Below are 26,496 nucleotides of genomic sequence, written 5' to 3' on the forward strand. Positions count from 1 at the left end.
GGGAATGAATCACGAATACATATTTGTGGGTATTCACTTTCTTCTTGTACTCATACATATATGCATGGATACAGTGGGCCCAATTCTTTCCTCTACACTGAGGTTAAGTCCAGCATACCTTCATTGAAGATAGTGGAGTACTCCTCATTTACACCAGTTTCAATGAATGCAGTATTAGGCCCAATCTCTCATATTATTAATGCACTTTCTTTGTATTATGTGCAGCTTCCTTGAGCTGCCTGGAAGTAGGAGGTTATTTTACACTGACAAAGTATCTGAAGATTGTTTCTGAATATTAATTTTCATTTCTTTTTCAGAACTTTTATAAATCTGAAATTAATAAGGAAGAGATGTATATCCGCTATATCCACAAGCTATGTGACATGCACTTACAGGCTGAGAACTATACTGGTTAGTAATGAGGAGGCTTTGTTCCGAGTCTGCTGTTAGAATGCAGGCCAAAGTGTTGTGTCTCATGAAATACTTTTCTAGGAAATGTTGTGAAGAAGCTACTGAAGAAGCATTCTCCTTGGCCTCTGAGGATAGTACAAGAAGCAATGGTCTTAAACTGCAGCAAGAGAGGTTTAGGTTGGACATTAGGAAAAAGTTCCTAACTGTCAGGGTGGTTAAACACTGGAATAAGTTGCCTAGAGAGGTTGTGGACTCTCCATCACTGGAAATATTTAAGAGCAGGTTAGATAGACATCTATCTGGGATAATCTAGATAGTGCTGGGTCCTGTCATGAGGGCAAGGGACTGGAATAGATTATCTCTCGCGGTCCCTTCCGTCTAGTGTTCTACTGCAGGTAGAAGAGTTAGAAGCTCTGTCATTTCATATGGCTAATCTACTTACTTTGATACCATTTAAGAAACAAGCCAGTCTGTAAATTAAGAAACTTGTTGAAGAGGTGGGTTTTGAAACAGTACTTCAAGGAAGAAGGGTATTGAGGGGACATTGAGAATGGTAGTCCTTTGCGAATATTAGGTATTGACAGAATTCACATATTAGTTATGTACTCTATTCAGGAGATGTTTCTAAGAGGGGAAGAAAAGCTGATAGCACCTGGGAAAAATGAATTATAAAAGCATTCACAGTCTGATTTGTTGCTGTGTTGATATCTAAGTGAAAAGATGAGAATTTATTTTTAGATTATATACATCTACACATCTTTGGGAAACTTGGAGAAAGTCAGAAAATGATACAGGAGGCAAAAGTATGAGCATTAGTAAGGTGCTTTATCTACTTCAGGGATCATTCATCAGAAAGCCAGGAAAGTTTAACTGGCGCTATAGTTAGGCAGCAGACGCAAAAACCCAGCATGTTAGCTCCCTATGCCTTGGCCAGGTGACAGAAATGGAGTCCAATTTATTTTCCACTGAATGCCTTGAGCCATGTCACTTTTGTAATGCAGCATGAAGGAGTTGGTCCACTGACTGAGTAGCTTCTATCTCTCTGATGTTTCAGAAAGGGGATCTCGGTTTTCAAACGCTTTGTTGTTGACTGGGTTATTCTGTAGCTAAATTTTGGATCCTCATTTGCTTGACAAAGCCAAGTGCAAATCAAACCTGTTAATTGTGTTTATTTGTAGTAATTTATTCAGTCTTCACTAATTGCTGTTCTAACAGAGGCTGCATTTACATTGCTTCTGTACTGTGAGCTGCTTCAGTGGGAGGACAGACCTCTGCGAGAGTTCCTGCACTATCCCTCCCAGACAGAGTGGCAGCGAAAGGAGGGGTTATGCCGGAAGATTATTCACTACTTCAACAAAGGGAAGGTATGCCAGCTCTGCTCCCTTCCAATATCTTCCCTTCATTTCCTTGACTTGCTTTTTTCCTGCCCAACCCACCTTTCAATTAAATAGTAAATTAAAAAATGAATGCTGTGCCAAGTGGCCCTTCAGCATCACAGACTAAACAGCAGATAGCTGGACAGTAGCAGAGAGAATGAGCGGGGATATATATTTAAACTAGGTGAATTGGACCCAGCAAAAAGAATCCAGCTAATTCTTGCAAGCTGTATCCAAAATCTGAATCGTCTTCCTCAAGGAGTGTCCCTGTGGGTGCTCCACTTCAGGTGTCTTGATGCCCCTTGAAACCGGAACTTTTCAGCACAGAGAGCACAGGCACTGTAGCGAGTGTACTGACACATGCGTGCCGCCAACCACCCCTTAGTTACTTCTCAACTGTTTCCTGGTTTGGTCGGAACACAGCAGTGCTCTGTGCATTATTTGAAATTAGTACAGTAGTTTGTTTAGGGTAGTGTGATTAGATAGTTTCTCCCAGTTACCCTTCCGTGTAGTTAGTTTTTCAAAACAAAAAAATACTTTTTCTTCTTTTCTTTGTTTGGCTTATATTACATAGTTCATGATTAGAATAGGTTTTTCAACCATGCCAGGTTCACCAGAATTTAAGCCGTGACTACCATGCCGCATGTCCATACCTGTGTCAGACGGGCATGCCGAATGCATTCAATGTCTCAGACAGGATCATTCACCGAAGACCTGTCACCATTGCAAAAAGTTCTTGTCCAGATCTCTCAAAGCCAGAGAATTACAGGTCAAGCTCCTCACAATGGAGAAAACAGAGGGGCGGTATCCACTAAATATCCATGCCCTGCAGTACCAGCTTCCAAGCCAAGGAAAACCGCAACTGCGCCATTGATACCAACACCCGTGGTTCTGAAGAAGCCACATGGTACCGATGATGAGACACGCCCGGAACCGTCTGTACCTACACCATCCAAACCAGTACCAATGAAGCCAGAGGACACCTCCCCGGTACTGTCCATGGTGCGGGTGCACACCATAGCACAACCACAGCTCATGGCACCAGCAGTATCAACCTTCTCCTCACAAAAGCTGTTGGCCACACAACAGGATATCATGGTAGCGTTGGTAACTGGAACACCTCTGTTCAGTACCAACACCTCCCCAATCTTACAGGGGACAAGTAGGCTACCTACCCCAACCAGCTGGGTGCCACCTTTCTTGAGTGACAGCGAAGACGATGAGGAGATCACTTTCGCGCCTAGGCATTCATCACCTAAGCCAGCTGCACAACAACAGCAGCAGCTGCCTCAAACACAAATGTGGCAACCATTCCCATGGTTCCCTCCAATCCCACTACTACAACCCTGGCAGGGATGGGATCTGTTTGCAGCGATCAAGGGACAAGTTCAGCCTCCTCAGATGGTACCTTTTCCAGCCCCACCTACACAAGAGTATAGGCCTTCCTTCCCAAAGGGGTCACAAGTTACCAATGATGACATAGAGGAGTTCAACAATTCACAAGTGGAGGACATGTTACCTCCATCCTACATTTCGTCCTCCTCTCCAGGTGAGACAATAATGCTTCCTCCACCAACTGCTGGCAATGATTTCAAGTCCTTCCAGGATTTATATATGAGAGTGGCGAATACCCTAGAAAGTTCCTTGGTGGAGGTGCCAGAGTCCCAACATAAACTTAACAACATCCCGCATGCTTTGCCATCAGCGAAAATTGCTCTCCCAGTAAATGAGGTCATCCTAGATCCCTAGAAAATCCTATGGCATACTCCAATGTCTATTCCGCTGACCTAAAAAAGATCAGATAGAAAGTATTACGTACCTTCCAAGGATGCTGCATTCCTATTTACGCACCCAATGCCGAACTCACTGTTCGTCTCCGAGAGAGGTAGGCAGATGCAATATAAATCCACTTCTTTTGACAAGAAATGGAAAACACTCAGTATCTGTGGTAGGAAATTGTACTCATCAGCCTTTCTCCAAATAAGAATAGCCAATTACGCAGCATTGTTGGCGAAATATACATACCACCACTTCAACAACATGAAAAAATGTATTGAACGGCTTCCTGATATCAGTAAGGCCTCCTTCCAGTCTAACATCAAGGAGGGATTCCTTTTAGCTAAGATGGCATTACAGGCTGGAGAGCAGAAGAGAGAATGAGCAGGGATATATATTTAAACTAGGTGAATTCAACCCAGAAAAAAGAATCCAGCTAATTCTTGCAAGCTGTATCCAAAATCTGAATCTTCTGGTTTGATAAAGAACTCTGTAAATGTCAGTAGCTTCATTTCTAAAAAGTCTCTCTTTGTAGAAAGCTCTGAACATTTCCAATTATATGTATTGTGATTCATGTTAAGATTTGGTTGGTTTCTGACCGGCAGGGTTAAATATGATTGGTCAGCAGAATTTAAGTGGTACTGAAAAATAAAGACTTATCCTCCCCACCACAGCTATTGTTTTACTCAGATGTTCAGGATTCCAATTGTCTATTATTCATTCACAGGCTTAGAAAAAAATGCAGCAACTTGCAGTCTTCACTTATTTGACTTATCTCTCCCACTGTTGATAAATTTTAAAATGACTGTAGGAATATATGAGCTACAATCCCTTATGTTACCATACTTCAGAACAGTTTCATTAGCTGAGTTTTAGAAGGTATTTATACCACTTCGTAAAAATTAAAGACCAAATTATCTGCTTGTCTACATTCTTTAAAAACTCCTGAGTGTTAGCTCCATGGGGCAAGACTAGTAGAATTCCCTGAGATTTAAGGATTTTTGATGGCTGTAGATTTTTTTTCGCCCAGGATGGCAGTGGCTGCAGCATACAGCACAAATACCTCTGCACCGTATAGAGAATGGGATTAATATTTCATTAGCTGTACTTTGGCAAAGACACATACTGCATGTAGCTATAATAGGAAAATTCTATCTTCAATTTACTGGGGGAAGGGAGTAGCGCATTTTCAAAGAATTAATTACATTAACAAATAAATACTTTGTTCTCAGGATAGCATTCTGGTGCGGTAAAACTGACTAGATCCCATCTATACAGCTTCAGATATTCTCTGTATTAGCCAACTACATCCTATAAATTTATGAACTCCAGCTAGTATCTCAGGACTATCTTAGGCAAAGAATACAGAGAGCATTTATCTAAAATAGTGTATTCTGTAAATATTAAAGATTAGTAAGGCCTAGTTTGACCATTTACTAATTTTATGAGACAATATTAAAAAAAGTGCTACTGGTTCTTGCACTATTGTGCTTCTAGTGTTTTTCCAGATGGATATTTATGGAGTTGTCTGCTGTATGTTTGCCTCCTATTACTCGACAGTAACTGAATCACTGAATTAGTCTCCCAAAACAGGTTTTTTGTCCTGCATATGTAGCTCAGTTTTGCTAGATACAGGAGTAAAACTGAAATGCCTTGTGCAACAAAATCCTTTGGCATTATTCAGCGGGTGTTTCTATTGCTGTGTAGCTTGACACAAGTTAGGAAATAGCAGAATTTTGCTGCAATTTCTGTTAGCTCTTTTTTTCTGGGCTGCCAGAAGAGGCTTTTCTCTGCCTCTGCAACCCTTGGCTGCTGTAGTGCTGCTTGCTGTAGTTTATTCAGTCTGTCCTTTTTTAGGTTTTCCTTAGGGCATTCTAGGGGTGAGATTTCTCACCCTGTTCTAGCCTCTGGTAACACTGGTGAAAGGGCCACAGCAGCATGAAGGGGGATCTAAGACCCCTGAATACAGCCAGAGGAGAATTCCTCCAGCACAGAAACTTTAAGGATGAAGCAGCTATGCCAGTTTTCTGAGGATCCCCTGGCAACCATTGGCAAGAAGGGCATACCAGGGCAGGTAGGATGTTTCATGGCAGGGCCAATGACTAAGTTATGTCAGGGGCCACTTGAACCCATAGAGGAAGGCACAAAGGAAGCTTAAAGCCACTTTAACATCTGCGCAGGTTGTAGTCACTGGTTTGTCTTATACAACTCCTTGTGTTTCATTTTCACATATGAAATCACAATACATATAAATGGGAGTTGTCAGAGCTTTCTACAAAGAGAGACACTTTAGAAAGAACACTGTGAACGTCAGCAGCTTCATCAGTCCACCTGATTTAGAAATTGGATAGAAGATGCAGGAAGAAGAAGGGAATTCAGTAAAGTGACCAGCTTCTTGCTTCCAGATATTTTTTGTCCTTTTCTCTGTCTTTCTTGTTCTTCTCTGAGCTGCAGGTAATTGGTATGTTATCTAGGGTCAGCAATGTAACCTTCATTCTGGAAAGCCATATTTAAGGTTTAAGTTGGTTTTAGCAGCAGAGCCCCATCACTTCATGGTTTTTTCCCCTTGCTTATAAGCACTTTCTGTTCTACAGCTAGAACTCAGATCTATATAAAATTACAGATGAGTCTCATTTAAGTCATAGATCTTAATCAAGGGGATCCAGTGTTTCGAGGGTCATTTTCATGTTTGATTTTGCCCGAATCCTTCAGTAGAACTACAGCATCACAATTCAGTTGTCTGTTTTTTCTCTCTCGATCCTTTTCAAATCTACATTCTCCCTCTCCCATTCTCTCTTCTATAAAAGATGGAGAAGGAGGTCAGATCCTGGATTTTTCCTCCCTGGCATCTCAGTGTGTAGCTACAAAATGTTCACCTCGTGCAGAAAAATGTCTCTGTATTGAAATATAACCGAGAGAGAGACTGAGAGCACGCGCTTGATTTCTGATGATATGTGCAATATCAAAGAACATTTGATAGAGCTGGTAGAAATAATAAAAACTGAGATAAAATTACAATAGCATTCTGATCACAAGGAAAAAAGGAACATGAAAGCTGGAGGGAAAGATATCTATAGGGTCAGGTCAAAGGAATAGCTTCCATTTTTTCAGTGTCCTCTGTCTACAAGTAGACATTAAACATTCATATAAGCTTTGGTCGTAACATCTCTGTTGGTTCTCTGCATCTCTGAAGTGATAAAACGACTCTTGCTCCTTTCAAACTGCTTTAGAATTCATTTTTCTATTCCACTCTTTTAGATAAATCTGAAATATATAAGAGGGCAAAGGGTCCATACATTAAAGTTAAAATATGTGTGATAAATAAAAAAAGAAATGTCATTTGGATTGCAAATATAGATGCTTAAGCATGTGTTTGAAAGGGAAATGTTTGGCCTGTAAGAATGCATGAGTTCCGATTCCATTTGAATTGGAAACACACAGCAAAGATGCTATTGATATAAGATCGTCAAGCCTGAGAGATGCTGAGCACCCAAGTAACTGGTCTTCCAGCTGGTTTCCTGTTGTGCTATTGACTATCTAAATATAACTCATGTTCTCAGTGCAAACAGTTTTCATCATTGAAAGCTATCAATATTACCAGAACAGCCAAAATAGATTCTGAAAAAGCTGATGCAAAGAATCTTATATTCATTTTTGCCATTCGCAAAAGCTGGAGAAATTTAGGATGGTTATTTTTGCTTTTGTAATTCTTGAATTTAGGTTTTCTCTTCTAAACTTTCCCAAGATCTCGCTTATCAAGTTTTGAACTTTTTCAAATAAAAGATTTCGCATCCCTCAGTTTTGTGACGATTAATATTTTATTTCTGTTGCTTACCTGACAATGATTTGTAATCCTGAATATAATGTATCATCTATTTGAGAACTGAAAAGAAACTGACCATAAGTGCTTCCAGTGTTCTCTTGCTATAGACATGTTTGCAAAATCAGTCATGTTGGATTACAAAGAGGTCTTTCATGTCAGGCCTGCCAATGGAGGTGGAGGGGGGACAATGGAAGCAGTTGTCCTGGACCCTTGGGATTCCTGGCCACCGCTGCAGTAGCAGCCCCAGCCCTTCCAATTGCCACTGGTACACTCTGTGCAGCTCTGAGGGATGGGGCGGAGCAGTGTGCTCCAGGCAGTACTGAGGACTGGCTGTCTCCAGCCCCATCCCTCCTGGGAGCACAGAGCAGTCCCCTCCCATGCTTTGCCCAGGGGCCCACGGAGGCTGTCAGCTTCCCTGTTCCACGGGATTGAGGGTGAGGGAGCAGAAATGGTACAGGAGACATTTAGGAGAACCTTAAGGCTTGGAAATCTACAGTGGAGACCCCATAAGAACAATAACTGGAACAAGAAGGAGAGGTTACTTACCTATATAGTAACCTAAATTCTTTGAGATGGATTGTCCCTATGGGTGTTCCACCTCTCATCCTCCCCTCCTCTCTGCTGCAGAGCCTTCGTGATTGAGAAGATAGTGTAGAGGCAGTGGGTCTGCCCCTTCCTAGATGCCCTGATCCTGGAGCACAAAGTGTATAGTGCATAGGTACGGACCTACCGATGTTGCTAGTAAAAGTTTTCAGTGAAAAGCGCACAGGTATGCACAAATCCTATAGTGGAGCACCCATAGGGACAAATCATCCATGAAGGTTTAGACCGAGTAGCTATGCAGAGCTTTTTCTTACAGCCAGAATATTCATTATCTCTTGTATCTTTCTTTGAAGAAGTTCTTGATCTGATTAGTGAATTAAGAATGATGTACAACTCATGGAAACCTAGGCATCTGTTAGCACCAATTTGATAAGGTATAGGAAAGCATTTCTGTCTCTGGTTTGAATATCTTGAATCTAACATTTATATGATGTCCAATATAAAAGGCCGTATTGCATTGTGTTTTCAACTGTTTGCTTCTTTGGTTTTAATCTCTAATGAATTCCCCCCAAAACACATCTCCCTATTCGTAACTGTTAAGAGCATTAGTTGTGGCTGAGAATCCCAGTTGGTCTGAGTCTGGTTTGCTTTTGTAGAGCTGGGAGTTTGGAATACCAATATGCAGAGAGCTGGCCATTCAATATGAGAGTCTGTATGATTATCAGAGCCTCAGCTGGATTCGGGTAAGTGAAACTAGCCCTTCTCCCTCTAAACTTTTTATCCATCCCCTAATGATTACTGCTGGAATGTCAGAGAAATCTGAAATAAAAAACAAGCCTGCCGTTCTCACATAGTTAGGATGGCTCCTTTTTGAGTGCCATTTCCCCATCGGCCGAGATGAGAGATCTGTTCATGCAACCTTTCTTAACAAGCAGGCATAACTCTCCCTTGTCAGCTCATTGAAGTAAGTGCTGATCCTGCCAGCTGTAAATACCAATGAATATATGGACAACAGTTAAATATGAACTGTGCTCACAAGCACAAATACATACATGTACATTTGTATTACTGCATTACAGTTTATTCTATATTTTCTTTTTGGGGACCTGATTGGTCTCCCCTCAGGGACTGATCAGCTGTGGTTTTATATTAAATGTGCTCTAAGGGCAGCAAGAGTAACATGAGTAGGCTTATGAGAAGATGTAGAGAGATAAATAGAATTCAGAGCACAGTGAAGTTTATGACATTCCTGCCGATCATGTAGAGTCTCTCATAAAAGCAAATAATTAAGTCAAATTGAATTTTTGTCGTCACTGCTTTTATTGGAAAATCTTAACCAAGGCATCAAGAAGGATTTTAAATGCTATGATTCATCCATTCTGGTTTGCTTCCATAAAATATTAAGTATTACTCCAAAATATAAAGTTCCATGTGTTTTGTAATTGGTGAAGCTCAATTCAGTATTGGATCATTATCCTAAAACTACATCAGTAAATTAGTTATTATTGCTGTTTCTTCATTGTTTGAATTTAATCAGTCAGGGGGGAAAAATCTTGACTGCTAGGTAACAGCCATTCACTTTATTTTTATGCTCAACTCTTCTGTTTAAAAAAGTCAGTTTTCTGTTCAGGTTTCTTAAATCTGTGTTAGCCATGAATTTCTTTGAGTTTCAATCCATCAACTTTCCCTCCCCACCCCCAGTTTCTGTGTCTCACCCTTTTTTTCCCACATCATTTAGTCTGTTCATTTATTCCACCTATAATCTTTGGAGGCTAAAGCCCCTTTTTCAGAAGAAGGGTTAATGTATGCAGAACTTTGACTCACAAGTTCAGTGACTGGGTCAAAGCTGGATTATGTTCCCCTACACTGGAGGCCGGGATTCCAAAATGGATTCTTCTCTCTATTATTAATAGTGAACTTGGTGAGAGCCTTTTTGAGTTTTGAGTTGCATGTGGCTCACTTGGACAGTGGGGTCCATGAGCATGCTTTTGGCACAGGCCAGCTTGCTATTAGTAGAAAAATACCTTTTCCTTCCTACAAATCATTTTTTCCATCTTCTTGTTAAACGTATGGATGTCCAGAATTCCAGATAATCTAGTCCAATTTCCCTTCCTGCTCTTTCATGCACTTTTCTGCATTGTTAAGGTGTGGGAAACAATATGCTTAAAACAGGAAACTGGGATTCAGGAGATCTAGATTTTAATCCCATTTTTGTCACCAACCAATTCTGAAACCCTGGGCAATTTCGCAAATTATACAAGTAACTCCAAAAAAGGCAAAATGGGGATAATTAAATTCACCCATTTCCCAGAAGTTTTCTTTAATTATGATAAAGTTTAAGTGTTCCTTATATAGCAGGCAGTATGTAAAGTATTATTATGAGGTTCTAATGTAGATTGAGATTCTGAACCAGAAACAGGAACTTTAGGTTGGATATCAACTGTTTTTTCCATCCCCAGAAAATGGAAGCTACCTATTATGATAACATCATGGAACAGCAGCGCTTGGAACCTGAGTTTTTCAGAGTTGGTTTTTATGGCCGGAAATTTCCTTTCTTCTTGCGGGTAAGGCAGCTCAGAAGAAAGTGCAATATAACAACCAGGGCTTTTGTGGGAGAGAAGAATGTTGTGAATGCTGAATGTTAAAAATAAGGTTTTTTCTTTGAAAGGGATAAAACTGATTAATCGAGCTCAGAGGCATTTTTGAGTCATTTCCCCTGGGCAATTTGCTGCCCTTGATCTCTGTTTTAATATTTTGTTGTTGTTGTTTCACTATCAGGAACAACCCAGGGGAGCTTTATCAACACCAACCATTTTGGATACTTAAAGCTGATCTGTTGTTATCCAGTAAACATAGATCTGGAAAACTTCAAATCATGGTAGCAAGTTGGCCAAGTTTCACACTGATTGGTGTGAGATGTGTCAAGTTTTGGCATGTAATCTCTCTTGCATCCTACAGTAAGAAATGGATGCCTTGTTTTATCTGCTCCCATAAAGCCAGCTTGTTGGGTAAACTAAAGGAACTAGGCCATTGGAAATAATTTGTAATGAAGACACAGAAGGGCAGATTTTGCAGGTGCACAGATCTGCAGGGTCATATCAGGAGTTTGCTTCATACAGGTTTGTGCATGTGAATAGTTTTATTCAAACATAACAGCCCTTCTTTCTCTTCATTCAGCACAGCACCCTCTTGCAGCAATATATTACAAACTTTATTTTTTCCATATCACATCATGTTTACAAGGTCTCCTTTAGAGCCTAATACCAATTAAATGACTCTTTTAGACAGCTTGTAATCTAGAATGTTCAGAATGTTCCCGGAGGGAAGCTGTTCTAGATTTGATCCTAACAAATAGGGAGGAACTGGTTGAGAATTTGAAAGTGGAAGGCAGCTTGAATGAAAGTGATCATGAAATCATAGAGTTCACAATTCTAAGGAAGAGTAGAAGGGAGAACAGCAAAATAGAGACAATGGATTTCGGGAAGGCGGATTTTGGTAAGCTCAGAGGGCTGATAGGTAAGGTCCCATGGGAATCAAGACTGAGGGGAAAAACAACTGAGGAGATTTGGCAGTTTTTCAAAGGGACATTGTTAAGGGCCCAAAAGCAAGCTATTCTGCTGCGTCGGAAAGATAAAAAATATGGCAAAAGACAGTCTTGGCTTAACCACGGGATCTTGCATGATCTAAAAATAAAAAAGGAGTCCTATAAAAAATGGAAAGTAGGATAAATTACAAAGCATGAATTAGGCAAACAACACAGGAATGCAGGGGCAAGATTAGAAAGGCAAAGGCACAAAATGAGCTCAAACTAGCTACGGGAATAAAGGGAAACGAAGACTTTTTATAAATACATTAGAAGCAAGAGGAAGACCAAGGACAGGGTAGGCCCACTGATCAGTGAGGAGGGAGAAACAGTAACAGGAAACTTGGAAATGGCAGAGATGCTTAATAACTTCTTTGTTTTGGTCTTCACCGAGAAGTCTGAAGGAATGCTAGTGGGAAGGGGGTAGGTTTAGAAGATAAAATTAAAAAGAACAAGTTAAAAATCACCTAGAAAAGTTAGATGCCTGCAAGTCACCAGGGCCTGATGAAATGCATCCTAGAATACTCAAGGAGCTGATAGAGGAGGTATCTGAGCCTCTAGCTATCATCTTTGGAAAATCATGGGAGACAGGAGAGATTCCAGAAGACTGGAAAAGGGCAAATATAGTGCCCATTTATAAAAAGGGAAATAAGAACAACCCAGGAAACTACAGACCAGTCAGTTTAACTTCTGTGCCAGGGAAGATAATGGAGCAAGTAATTAAGGAAATCATCGGTAAACACTGGGAAGGTGGCAAGCTGATAGGGAACAGCCAGCTTGGATTTGTAAAGAATAAATCATGTCAAACCCATCTGATAGCTTTCATTGATAGGATAATGAGTCTTATGGATAAGGGAGAAGCAGTGGATGTGGTATACCTAGCCTTTAGTAAGGTGTTTGATACGGTCTCGCATGATATTCTTATCAATAAACTAGGCAAATACAACTTAGATGGGGCTACTATAAGGTGGGTGCATAACTGGCTGGATAACAGTACTCAGAGTGTAGTTATTAATGGTTCACAATCCTGCTGGAAAGGTATAACTAGTGGGGTTCCGCAAGGATCTGTTTTGGGACCGCCTCTGTTCAATATTTTCATCAACGATGTAGATATTGGCATAGAAAGTATGCTTATTAAGTTTGCAGATGATACCAAGCTGGGAGGGGTTGCGACTGCTCTGCAGGATAGGGTCATAATTCAAAATGATCTGGACAAATTGGAGAAATGGTCTAAGTTAAACAGGATGAAGTTTAATAAAGACAAATGCAAATGCTCCACTTAGGAAGGAACAATCAGTTTCACACATACAGAATGGGAAGCAACTGTCTATGAAGGAGTACGGCAGAAAGGGGTCTAGGGATTATAGTGGACCACAAGCTGAATATGAGTCAGCAGTGTGATGCTCTTGCAAGAAAAGTAAACATGATTCTGGGATGCATTAATAGGTGTGTTGTGAGCAAGACATGAGAAGTCATTCTTCCACTCTACTCTGCGCTGGATAGGCCTCAGTTGGAGTATTGTGTCCAGTTCTGGGCACCGCATTTCAAGAAAGATGTGGAGAATTCAAGAAAGATGTGGAGAAAACTTGTTCATCTTGGCCTCTGAGGATAGAACAAGAAGCAATGGGCTTAAACTGCAGCAAGGGAGGTTTAGGTTGGTCATTGGGAAAAAGTTCCTAACTATCAGGGTGGTCAAACACCGGAATAAAATTGCCTAGGGAGGTTGTGGAATCCCCATCTCTGGAGATATTTAAGAGTAGGTTAGATAAATGTCTATCAGAGATGGTCTAGACAGTATTTTGGTCCTGCCATGATGGCAGGGGACTGGACTCGATGACCTCTCGAGGTCCCTTCCAGTCCTATGATTCTATGACACATTTGGCCATAGCTGTAAAACACAGCCCCTTGTCTGCTTAAGGAACATGGAGAGGGCTGGCAGCGCATAGCTGAAGCCTAAGCAGCCCCAGGAGACTGGGGGAGCTGTGCTGAATAGAAAGGCTGGAGGCAGATTGTGGGTGGGGGCCAGCCAGGCAGTTTGGAAAGTCATTGCCTTCCCCTGCCTCTTACACCTGCTGCCTATGGATTATTCTCTTTTAAATAAATCTGGGAGGTAAGTACCAGAGAGCTAATTGAATGTTTAACCATTATGCATGAATTTTTGGTGGTGCAACAGTTATTCTTGGTTAAATTGTAGAACAGTGTGGGAAGTGTTACTCCTTCTCATAACAAAAGAACTAGGGGTCGTATAATGCAATTAATTGGCAGCAGATTTAAAAGAAACAAAAGAAATTATTTTTTTCACACAACACACAGTCAACCTGTAGAACTCCATGCCAGAGGCTGTCGTGAAGGCCAAGACTATAACAGGATTCTAAAATGAATTAGATAAGTTCATGGAGGATAGGTCCATTAATGGCTACTAGCCAGGATGGGCAGGAATGGTGTCCCTAGCCTTTGTTTGCCCAAAGTGAAAATGGGTGAGGGGGGATGGATCACTTACTTGATGATTCCCTGTTCTGTTCATTCCCTTTAGGACACCTGGCATTGGCCACTGTCGGAAGACAGGATACTGGGCAGTGTTCCCTATACGCTGCGTAGCAGCACAGCTTCACAGATGATTAATCAGCTCCACGCAGTCAGTCATCTCCGTACACGGAGCCCTGAGCCTCGGACTGGGTGGAGCTGATTAATCACCTGTGAAGCTGTGCTACTGTGCAGCTTAGAGGGAACACTGATACTTGGCTAGCTGGACCTTTGATCTGACCCAGTATGGCCATTCTTATGGGAATTGCTGCTAGAGAGATTAGTAGCAAATATTGTGTATATAATTATATTCCATAGCAGTGTTTCTTAGAGTGGGACTGAATTAATAACCTCAATAAAACTCCCTCTTTCTCTCTGAGTTACCCATAGTGTATTGACATTTCAGAGACTGAGTCCATTAGCTGATGTATCTACATAGATCCTATAGTTACATGGTTGATTAAGGTTAACTTAAAGAAGAGTAAGATTTTCACTGATTTAAAATGAAATATGTATTCAGGTATTCTCGGGGATTAAATATGCACCCAACACTTACCCTCTGCTGATATATTGTTTCCTTACTGCAAAGTTTAAAACAAGAAATTGCTATGCTCACTTATACCTCCTACACTTGGTAGCAAATATAGCCTAAAAATGGCATAGTTTATGTTGCTATTAATTCTGCATCTCTTTCTGCTCTCTCTCTATAAAGGCTAGTTAATTAAAAATTGTCTAGTTTCTACATTACAGACATACAAGCGAAGCTTGACAAACCATGTTCTGAGAGCTTACACTGGCTTCTTCAGGGAAGAATCAGTATTAAATGCAGATTTCAAGTATTTTCAGTGCATGATGGTTAGAACCATAATAATTTGATGCATAAGATCACAATTTCCTGGGTTGCTACAGTTGAAAGGCAAAAAGTAGATACAACAATAAGCAGAGTCTCTACTTTGAAGGTGAATCTCTTTGTGACAAAGTTAATAATAGCTGGGAACTTTGTGCAGTACACACAAAACTATCCAGACCCATCATGTAATATTTCTTCCTGCTCCACAGTTGCTGTGACTGATGTATGGTAAGTCAGATATGTCACTGCTGGAACTGATAGCTGTTCCAAAATGAAGTAGTGCAAGGCCATGGAATAAGCATTTATTTTGCTTGTTGGGCTTGGGGTGTTTTTGCTTCAACATCACTAGTGTGTGCTTTTTTGGATGTATTGTGGTGTTTACAGAATAGCTGTTGATCTATTGTAACCACCAAAAACAATCCATTATTTTCATTTCTAATATTATTACTTCATGAGGTTCATCCTCTTTCTCATTTTCTATGCAATGTTTAAATATGCTGTAAGACAATGGAAAAATAATTCTTTAATTCTATAGAAGAACTTGCTTTTATTTATTTTGTATAGGCAAACAGGAATGTGCATTAAGTCCAATTATCTTTTAACACAAGGAGGACCCACCAATTATTCACAAGTACCTTAGCTTCTACTTCAAGAGGAAAGCAGAGAAAAACTCACCCATTAAACATGGGTATTAAAATATATCTCTTGCCACTTCAACTAATGTACTAGCGAAACAGTGCTGTTTTTCTGGCTGACCTTAATGTCCTTACATTATCTTTTGTCCTTTTCAGAGCGACCAGACAGATAATAAGTGTTGACACACTAAAGAGTTATGTCTCTGCTTCACAATGAAGGTTAGAAATGTTAGCAAACCTCTTCTTGAAAAGGAGGTTAAATCTCTTTAGACAGCATCCTACAAAATGAATGGACAAAGTAATGACTGTCCTAGTCCACAACTAATAGCTGCTCCATTGACTTTCCTGCACAGGTAGGCGGATCTTTCCAGAGAAGAAGATTCTAGTAGCAGGACCTCCCAACAGCGCTACTCACACCTCACAGTTACCGTTCCCTGTCTGCTTGTCAGTGGAGTGTGATTCCAGCCTTCTGCAGTCACAGGACTATGGTGGCCCCTTCAGAGACAGAGGGATAGAAATGGGATGCTTGGAAATTGGTGCAGAGCTCTTGCAGAATGTCCCTTCTGCCATCTTGCTCCTTCCCTGTAAACAGAGTTCTGAGACTCAAAGACCTTTCACTTCACTATGAGAGTACAGTGGTAGCTCCAGCTCCCTCTTGGCTACTACCCACAATCAAGACCAGGGTTTTGATATGGTGTTTTCCTTGGCACTGTATGTGATTTATCAAGGCAGTCTACCTGGCTATGCTGAAGTCATATGTCCATCAAGCTCAATTATGTGGTGAAGGGAGCTGCAAAAAGCAGCTGCTTTTCTGTGCTCAAATAGCTGCAAGCCAGAAGCTATTTTTTCAATGGTTCATCCAGTGGCCTTTGACATTTGTCATCTCCTTCCTCTACAAGTCCCCAGGAATACATTTCTCAGTGCCAAGCAGCCCCCTAGCCAAAAGCAGACATAGTCAGAGCTCCCACTACCAGAGATGAGGTTCCGGCAAAAAGGAGAGACAAAAAAAAAGTCTTAACATTCCTCCTTCTATTACGATAGTGATCTTCAACATGGAACATAAAACTCTCAACACATCTCCGCAGGCAATAGTGTGATCAAGAGCACCACGCAGACTTAGCCTTCCCTTCCCCTCCATCCACTCCCCAAAGGAAGCAAAATTCTTACAGACCTCAGAGACACATTCTAGAGCATTGTTAGTCCCACTATTTTATCACAGAGAACTCCATTTTTTTGTAATCGATGAAGACTCCATGATCCTGTGCTTATTATCCAAGAAGGAAACTAGCAAAGAAAGGGAAATTCTGTCAGACGCTTTTCTACCTTAAGACTAAAGAAGACCTGTTTCTCCAAATACCCAGATCTCCTTGACTTTATTCAAAAGAAGGCTCACCCAGTAGCACCCAGCTTTCTCCAAACTGTACTCTCTATCTTGCCAAAGGGGCGTTTGAGGAATAGATTTGCAATATGTACCTGTCAGCCTTCAGTATTAAAAAGAGCTCTGTTTGCTTTAGTTGAACAGTAGCCATCAATATGGTGCATACCCATTTTAAGAATGACTAAGAGCTTGTCTCAAAACGTATTTCAGTCTGCATAGCCTCAGCATTTTGCTCCTAAGGAAATAGACTTCTAGAAGTCAAATCTAGAACAAGGGATACCTGAGAAGTCATGCGGAATGAGGAAGAACTTGGAGAGTTGCCAGCATGCCATGAAATATATCCACAAAGTTGCCTTCAGCTTAGGCTTTGTCATTAACTCTTCTTACAGTCCTTGGGTCTTAGTTAGTCTGGCTTTATTCATAGCAACTGAATGAGCACGCCCAACAATTGAATTACCTTTTCCAGGCCAATACTTTGGGGACACTTTAGATAAGGACCTAAAAGATTATATAGAATATAGCAGGCCTATGTCCCAGAAAAGAAACACCTTTAGGGTGTGTCTAGACTACAGGGATTTTTCAAAAAAAGTGGCCTTTTTTCGGAAAATCTTCCCCTGCATCTAGACTGCTGCCGTGTTCTTTCGAAAGTAAATCGAAAGAACTTGGCAGTTTTTTCACTGCCAGCTGACATTTCTGTCCGTCAGTCTCTTACGATATCCAGAATATCTTCCCTAATATTTTCATCGTGTTGGTCATGACACTGTGCCACTGATTCATCAGTCTTTAATTTGACAGCTGGTTGATTTGAGTACTGACAATAGACAAAGTTTATTTTGTAGCGGAAAAGACCAAAACTCTCCTGTCTACTTTCTGATGAATGTAGAAGAATGTCTTGTAACTAGTTGAACAGCACACGTACTGGTACAGCAAATGCAGTATGTATGTGTGTGGTTTGGTTTGTCTTTAAGAAGTGAGTCCAAGTGAATAAGAAGATAGCAGCTCAGCTTTTCTCAGCTTTACTATTACCTATAGTATCTTGTAGTTCCTGAGATCATTGACTTCCTAATACATGTAGTACTCAGTTTGGGTATGTCTACACAGCGCAGCTATTTTGAGATACCTCCAGTATCCCAAAATAGCTACCCAGCATCTTAACAAGTTGCCCGTTATTCTGAAGTATTTTTTTGCATCTCTGTAACCCTCATTCCACAAGGGTTAAGGGATGTCTTGAAATAGTACATTATTTCAAAATTTGGTGCAGTGTAGATGCACCAAATTTCAAAATTAGCTGTTTCAAAATTGAATCAAATTAAGACACACAATTTGCATAGCACAAATTGTGTATCTTATTTTGAATTTAGGGTGCTGTTTAGACGCACCCTGACATGTCTATTCATTGGGGCTCTCCAGATAGAGTTTTTAATAATAGTGGAATTGATTCTTGAACTTTTGTGCCAAAGGACTGGAGAAATTGAGCTTCTGTAGAAGAGACATTATGATCAAATGGGCGAGGCATTGATTTGGGAGTCAGGAGACCTGGGTTCTAATCCTAATTCTACCACTAATCTGATGAGTAACCTTGAGCAAGTCCCTCTGCTCACTGTGTCTCTGTTTCCCCACTCCTCTTTCTAATTAAATTATAAACTTTTTGGGGCAGAAACTCTCACGCACTGTTTGTACAGTGCTTAGATCTTGGCTGGGGCCTCTCGGTGCTATTGTAATATGAAATCACCAATAATATTATTGCTCTTGCAATGTCTCAAGCTTTGAACATCAGCTTTCTGGGGAAGAGAAATCAGTAAAGCAGAATCTGGTTGTACCCTAAATTTATTTATTTAAATAAATATCAGTCGTGGGGCTGTGCTGGTAACCTAAAGCATTCAGGCAATGCCTTCAATCAGGATTCTCAGCCCAACACCAATGGGTTTTTCCACCTCAAGAACTGACCCCTCCTAGAATAACAGTTCCTTCCATGCAGAACTTTGCCACATATGGTTTTTCCTAGAGTAAATATCTTCTTGCACCTTAAAGAAAAGCACTTGGAAGAGTATAGCAATGATACCTAGTGACACCTGCCATAAAATACCATATTTTGTCTCTGTCATGCACTCGGGAAGTACTCTGATCTCATACGTCTCAATAACATTACATACAAAAATCTACATGTGACAAAATGTGAATTGCCTAAGGCTGATTCACCACTCTGTGCACTTTTGGAAGCATGGCCAAATGGGGTAAATTTCTGAAGTATTCTTTTAAGGAATCAATGCTTAACTAATCAGTAGTGTCGTTTAGTTCTTTAGTTGGAAGCAGTTGAGAGGCTGGAGAATACAGTAGAGAGGAGAAACACTGGAAGAAATGGCCAGAGAAGCCCTAGTTCTTAAACAGGTCAGATCTCATTTGCTCTCTCGGCTCCATGCCATGGTAGAAGTTAAAGACTTGGGGAAGAACTTTATGCTGTGGGAAACAAGTATGTATAAAGCACATTATAATCTCAGCACTTGAAATTGAACTTGCCACTGGTGTACATGAAGAATCTCTGCAGTTTGAATCCGGGGTGAGGGAATTCTGACCTGTTAGTTAAATTAATGTTAAGGTTGCAAAGTAAAGTGCACAAAAGTTAGAAAATATCATTGTTACAATTGCCTGTTTAATCTTATTTTGACCCCATGCATATATGCACTCTGATAGTCTTGTCCAACATCATATGAAACATAAGACCAATTCCCCATATCCTGTCTTCCAGCAGTGACCAATGCCAGATGCTTCAGAAGGAATGAACAGAATAAGCAGTCATCAAATGATCCTTACTCATTCCCAAATTCTGGCAAACAGAGGACAGGAACACCATCTCTGCCTGTCCTAGCTAATAGCCATTGAGAGACCTATGCTCTGTGACCTATTCTCTCTTATCTAGTTCTCTTCTGGACTCTGTTATAGTCTTGGCCTTCACAACATCTTCTGGCAGGGAGTTCCACAGGTGGAATGAGTGTTATGTGAAGAAATACTTCCTTTTGTTTTCAACCTGCTACCTATTAATTTCAATTGGTGACTCCTAGTTTTTCTGTTATGGGAGGGATTAAATAACACTTCCTTATTTACTTTCTTTACGTCAGTTTTGTTGCCTTTTCCAGTTCCAGTATGTAAAAAGTATATGACAGAGCCCAGGATAGAATCCAACTTTCCTGGATTCCATCTCAGTGCTTAAAACTCAAGGAATCGTTCTTTCAATCTTAACGCTTAAAGGCTGGTAGTTATAAGCAACTAAATACAGGGGCTTTTCATGATGTGAGGCAACTTTTCATTATGGGCATCTCTACAGTTCTACCTAAAATACCAGTACAAAATGGTTATAGCAAATGTGTCTAACAGTGATTGGATTTGTGGGTCTCCATTTGAGTGCAATTAACAGGATCTCAATGAATACATTCTAGCTGTTTATATGTTGTAAATACAAGAGGATCTTTTTGTGGAGATGAAAAGTTTGTCAGTGCATTTGCATATGTGTGTGTCGAGATGTAAAAAGGTTTCCTAAAATGTAAGTTTCAATGTTTCACTTAAGTAAACTTAATTTTAACCAAAGTTTTTGTTTCTAAAACGATAGTTAGAGAATTGAAATATCATTTTCAAGGGACTCAGGACTCCCTTTTTATATTATTCAAAAGTTCCAAAAAAGTTCATAAAAGATCCAAATACTCTCTGTCCAGATAGTTTCATTCCTTCAGGCATACCTGACTACAGGGATTCCATGGATCATGACCTGTAGGAATGAGAGCTCACTCAGCAAAAAGGGATGGCATCTTCTTGATATGAAGAGGAAGTTAGCTAAGTAGCCATTTAGAATTCAGTCCATAACTTTTCCTGACAGTAGCACTGGATTGGTGGGAATGATTCCTTGGCTGAAACATTTGACCACCAGTCTTGGATACCATATTCCAACATAGTAAAAATAACTTTTATCTTTATGGAAGCAGATTTTCATGGGCCTTCCTTGTGGAGAATTATTAAAATGCTAGACAGAGACCTTTAATGCCAGGCCAGGGGATTTATTAAGCTTTATGTAAATTTTATTTTGACAGGAAACTTTCCCTATATAGAATGCCACATCCGGTGGTTCTGTGACAAATCCTGGATGAACCAGGGGGGAGGGGGGGGTGTATGTTTACATATTTATTTGGATTTAGTTTAATTTAAAAAATCAGTCTATTATTTAGCTATGAAGCGATTCAGATGAGTTCATAGAGGTGGTCTTGTTGCTGAGCAGTTGTTCAGTGGGAAGGATCAATCTACTTATGTGTGGGAGGACAGTGGAACAGCCCTTGAATTTTGGATTAGAGAAGCTTCTTGCAAAAATATAATGTAAGGAACAAAATGTCCTTCTCCAGTCTGTGTTAAATGCAGATTACACCTTTTGGCCATTCCACCTGTTTCCCTTGTGATTAGTGCTAACAGGGATGCAAATATCTTTCTTCCAGTTGATTATCTTCAAGGTCTAATCATTTAACTGCCCAGCTCATTTTAGAAAAAGAACTCTATAAAAACCATCATGCTTTTCTAATAGAATGGAAAGATCCCAAGTAAGTTTAGAGGCTTTATAGATGTAAACATTGTGTGAGCCTTTTTTTACCAGTCTGGAAATTCTGCAACTAAACACCATTAACTCTGGAATTGATTTCCATATGCAGAGATGAAAGGAACTGCTTTAAATTACCTGGGCCACAAAGCATCGTTCTGTTTGCCATATCATTTTTCCTAATGTAACTAACAGGAATGGAGCATTATTTTAATGTAATATAAACATGAATACCGCACTGAAGGCTCAGACTGTGCCAGGGTCTTTCCCAGAGTTACAGCTCAGTATTTATTTTGAGACCAGATTGCCCTGCTTCTTCAGATACTTGCCTGGACATAGAGGGCTATGACTGCAGTGTGACCAGTATGTTGTTGCTGCATGGAGACTTGTAGCCCAGAGATCTGGAGCACAGCCATTCCCTTCTAAGAATGAGTAGGCTTTGAGGCTCCTTCTACACTGCAGGACTATTTTGGGATACTTCAACATCCCTGTAAACCTCATTCCATGAGGCGTAAGGGACGTTTTGGCATAGCTATTTATTTCTAAATAAGTGCTGTGTAGAGAGTGCCAAAATTCAAAATAAGCTATTTCAAAATTGACTAGAACTAAGCTTATGCGATTTGTGTAGTTCAAATTGCATAGCTTATTTCAAGCTTCCAGTGCAGCGTAGTCGTACCCTGAAGGAGCTGTGTCTGAAGGAGCAGCTGCTGTCCAAGGTTATGTCTACATAGCAGGGCTAAAGTCGAATTAAACTACTCAACTTCAGCTACGTGAATTGTGTAGCTAAAGTCAAAATAGCTTAATTTGGCTTTTGGCACTGTCTACAGCACAGGAAGTCGAAGGAAGAACACTCTTCCTTCAAATTTCCTTACTCCTTGTGAAATGAGAGTTACCAGGAGTTGGAATAAGAAGTCTCCAGCTTGACACTTTATTGAAATAAAGGCTTGTAGTGTAGACGTGCACTGTTATTTAGGAATAACGTCAGTTATTCCAAAATAACACTGCTGTGTAAATGTACCCCAAGTGTGGCATGAAGAATTCCCTCACATGCTAGGTCTAAGTGCACAGCACCTTTATTCAGTGTATGGGATAAGAATAAGATTTGTGCCTCTGTGCACAATTGAGGGAGTTTTCAGGCCTCTCTCCCATCTTTAAAGATCCAGACAAAAAATGAAAAAAGTATAAAAGGCTGTAACATCTGGAAAATTGCTTTGCCGTGTAGCATAACAAGATTTTTGTTCAGCTTAAAACTAAATAACGTTTGCCCAACACAGATGTGGCTTGAGTATTTACAAGTTAGATGTATTTATCAGACTATATTCAACAGAAGCAACTAGATCCTATTAAAAAAACCATCATCTGGACAAATCACTCCTATATTGTCAGGTATTTAAGCAGCTTCTTTCTGAAACATGAGGTCCTCCTATAAATCATGTTTTCAAATACATAGGCCTCAGTTGCCTATGAGATTCCTTACACGATAAACCAGGGCTTGAAGCCTTGGCTTACCCCTCTGCTTTAGCTGTAACAAATACAATGTAAGTAGATGTAGCTGTTTATTTCTTTGTTCAGTGGCAGAGTTCAGTCATTTTACAGCTGAAATACCAGCAGACTTCCTTAAACACAGGGTGAAAGAAGTAAGCACATTGCTTCTGGAAGTGTCTTGTAATTGGGATTTTCTGGATTTCAGTACAAAATTTGTCAAATGAAAATGACATATTTTGGGGACATATGTGGAAGAGATATTGGAGACTATTCTGATTCCATTTAAATCCTGCTGGTTACCCTATTGACTTCAGAGAATTCAGACTTTTATCTTGATGAATTTTTGAAAACCACAATACATTAGTTTTGCTTGCAAAAAAAAAAAAAGGATTCTGCATTTGAGAAGAAAACCTGTTAATCCTACTCTGCCAATATGCTTAGAAGAACTTAAAAACATACTCGGACCTGCTGTGGATTAGGTTACATCTCTAATGGGTCAAAAGAGGAAAGTAGATTATCAGTAAACCATGTCTTCCTTCCAGTAGTTACTTGAAACAGTTGCTTCAGCTCTAAGTTCCATCAGTGAGTATGTCTTGGAAGCTGAGTTGTAGATTCCAGTGTTTGATGGCATCCATATTAAAGTTTAACCTGTAAATAATTATTAGGCAATTACATCTTTTCAAGATGGTTTCATAGTTTTATCATTTATCATCTTTAGATTTGATGTAATAAAACAATAACTAAAAATGTATGCTTTATGACTTATTACGCATGAATAAGATCTGTTCCAGTTAAACAGCAAAGAAAGCAAAGAGAATGGGTTAGGAATTTAGTGGTTTTCATGTTTGTTTTGCAGAACAAGGAGTATGTATGTCGGGGCCATGACTATGAAAGGCTGGAGGCCTTCCAACAAAGAATGCTGAGTGAGTTCCCTCAAGCCATTGCAATGCAGCACCCAAACCACCCAGATGACACCATTTTGCAATGTGATGCTCAGTGTATCCTTTCATAAAGGCTGCCTAATGTTAATCAAACTGTTGTAGGGCACAAAGGGTGGAGGAAAAGGAAAGCAGCTTCATCTTAGAAGATCTTGGTTCATATCTGACATTAGTGAGAGGTGTCACAATTTTCATCATCTCTAACTTGTGTTTAGTGTATATTTATCTACATTATTACATACCAGTTGGCCATAATTGTCACTTTCACTTAGGGAATATTCCAGGGCATGGCTGATGTACCTTTGCAGGGCAGTGTGGGAAGATGTACCCAGAGCCTGGTCCGATCTGTGGTTTGTTGTAACCGTTAGTGACACTTTCCCCCTTATGGAACATTACATTTCGCCAGCTATCCACCCAGCTACCTTCTGCAATTCTGCAAGAGAGAACTGTGTATTTAGATTCACCCTAACTTTCTTTAACATCAATGGGAATCAACTGCATAGCCACCTTAGCAAATCCTGTTGGGTGCATGTCTGAATATTTGGGTGCCGAAATACTTTGACCATTTGGTTTGAATTTCCTACAACACTGTAGGATCCTCTGGCTCTGGAGACACTAGCCCAATAACTTGCTGCTACCTTTGAAGCAGCCTTGAAAAAGAGAGGAGTGTCATGGAAAGAAAAGAGAAGCATGTATTTCTCACTTTCTCCATCTTCTTTTGGTAACGTGACATCCCGAAGGAAGTTGTGTTTTGTATCACTGTTTTCTTGTTTGATGCCTCTGTGTGTTTCCTTGACTCCTCATTTTGCAGATTTGCAGATATATGCAGTGACGCCCATCCCAGACAGTGTTGATGTGCTACAAATGGATCGTGTCCCTGATCGCATAAAGAGCTTTTATCGCGTCAACAACATTAGGAAATTCCGCTACGATAGGCCTTTCCACAAAGGCCCAAAGGACAAAGAGAATGAATTTAAGGTAAGAGCAGTCAAGAAATAGTAACAATTTTAATCTTTGTAGGGCAGGTACTATCTTCCTCTTCTGTGTTGGCACAATGCATCACACAATGCCTAAATCCAATTTGGTGCCACAAGATATTGAAGCTATTTGGTGCCACAAATAATGAATACCAATGCTGGGCTGTTGAGCCTAATGACTGCACAGGTGGCCTAGGTAAAGCCTACTGTATTTTAAAGGTACTTGTCACAACGCCATGGAGAGGGATTCTGAAGTATTGGGGTTTCCTTTGTTGATTGATAGTACCCAAAATGCTCCTAGCTAACTGATAGCAGACCTAGCGTCTGAGGTCTAGAAAGGTTTGATATGTTGCTTTCAAGCACACTGAATTTTTTTTCTTTGTGTTTAAATTCAAAGCAAACTTTGGCTTCATGTTAAATTCTGTTGTAGAAAACAATATCTGCTCAGAGTATTAATGAGCTCTCCTACATGGCTATCCCTGAACAACAGCAGTGAGAAAAAGTGTGTAGAGATCTTGACTGCTGGGGTTTCACACTCACTGTATTTCTTGCAGAGCTTGTGGATTGAGCGTACCACTCTAACACTGACTCACAGTTTGCCTGGGATCTCTCGGTGGTTTGAAGTGGAGAGAAGAGAGCTGGTAACATTTGTTATATTTGTAACTGAGATTTGAATGGATAGTTTCTTAAGGATGAAGGATGGGCAATTTAAAGTCTCTTGTCTGGGTCTGGCATTGAAAAGACTCATGCTTCATGGGTGGGTATTGTAGATTCCTTTCCCAGCATTCCCTCAGCCCAAATAATTGCTAAACATAACAAGAGGAGCAGTGTGAATGGAACAGAGCAATCAGAGTAAGTGACAGTGAGGTGTGATTCTGAATCTTGACAGCATCTCCAGTCACTTATTCAGAGACATGTGACAGCTATTGTAACTGCCAAGATGAGTGTGCAGTGAGGTGAATTGAGATGTATTGCGGACACACAGTAAAACTGTTGTGAAAAGCCATCTTGTTAAAATGGCTGGCTAGTCTGCGTGGCCGAAAAAAACTGAAGGGCTCATCAAGCAGCGTAGGGTTTGGTTTCATTTAAAGGAAGGGAACACTGTGGCAGTGAGGTGTCTGTGGCATCCAACTATTCTTTCTTGCCTTATAGGTTGAGGTGAGCCCTTTGGAAAATGCCATTCAAGTTGTGGAGAACAAAAACCAGGAGCTGAGGACACTGATAAGCCAGTATCAGCACAAGCAAATGCATGGCAACATTAACCTCCTCAGCATGTGTCTGAATGGAGTGATTGATGCAGCAGTGAATGGTGGAATAGCACGGTACCAGGAGGTAAGCAGGAACTGGTCCTCTGAACTTGGTGTCAACCCATTAGCAACTCTTTCCCAGCAGCCTTTCTCCTGCTGTGTTGAAAAGAGCATGACTTAAAAAGTCAAATACAAGAAATTACACCAGCAGGCCCAATTTCACATTTGTCATCTAAACAGAAAGCTGAATCCAGGGTCGTCCTTTGGATTTATGGGGCCCTATGCAGTACTGGTTACACCTCTTTAGTTAGTCTGCCACTCTCTGGTCCGGCAACATCAATGGTCCAGCAAGATTTTAGTTAGCAAATGTCCATTTAT

At 40.4% G+C, this 26,496-nt stretch overlaps 1 protein-coding gene across 2 annotated transcripts in view; it reads left to right on the forward strand.

Moving 5' to 3' along the window:
- Positions 1–26,496, forward strand: part of DOCK3 (dedicator of cytokinesis 3) — a 539,706-nt gene that overhangs the window by 468,872 nt on the left and 44,338 nt on the right. For both annotated transcript variants that reach the window (XM_075939450.1, XM_075939449.1), the window contains 8 exons: positions 318–411; positions 1,627–1,775; positions 8,586–8,672; positions 10,389–10,493; positions 23,813–23,954; positions 24,706–24,872; positions 25,426–25,512; positions 26,024–26,203. In XM_075939450.1, the coding sequence (XP_075795565.1) occupies positions 318–411; positions 1,627–1,775; positions 8,586–8,672; positions 10,389–10,493; positions 23,813–23,954; positions 24,706–24,872; positions 25,426–25,512; positions 26,024–26,203 (1,011 nt within the window). The remainder of the gene's footprint in view (positions 1–317; positions 412–1,626; positions 1,776–8,585; positions 8,673–10,388; positions 10,494–23,812; positions 23,955–24,705; positions 24,873–25,425; positions 25,513–26,023; positions 26,204–26,496) is intronic.

The sequence above is a fragment of the Pelodiscus sinensis genome, chromosome 11 (genome assembly GCF_049634645.1).
Source record: "Pelodiscus sinensis isolate JC-2024 chromosome 11, ASM4963464v1, whole genome shotgun sequence".
Classification (NCBI taxonomy): domain Eukaryota; kingdom Metazoa; phylum Chordata; order Testudines; family Trionychidae; genus Pelodiscus; species Pelodiscus sinensis.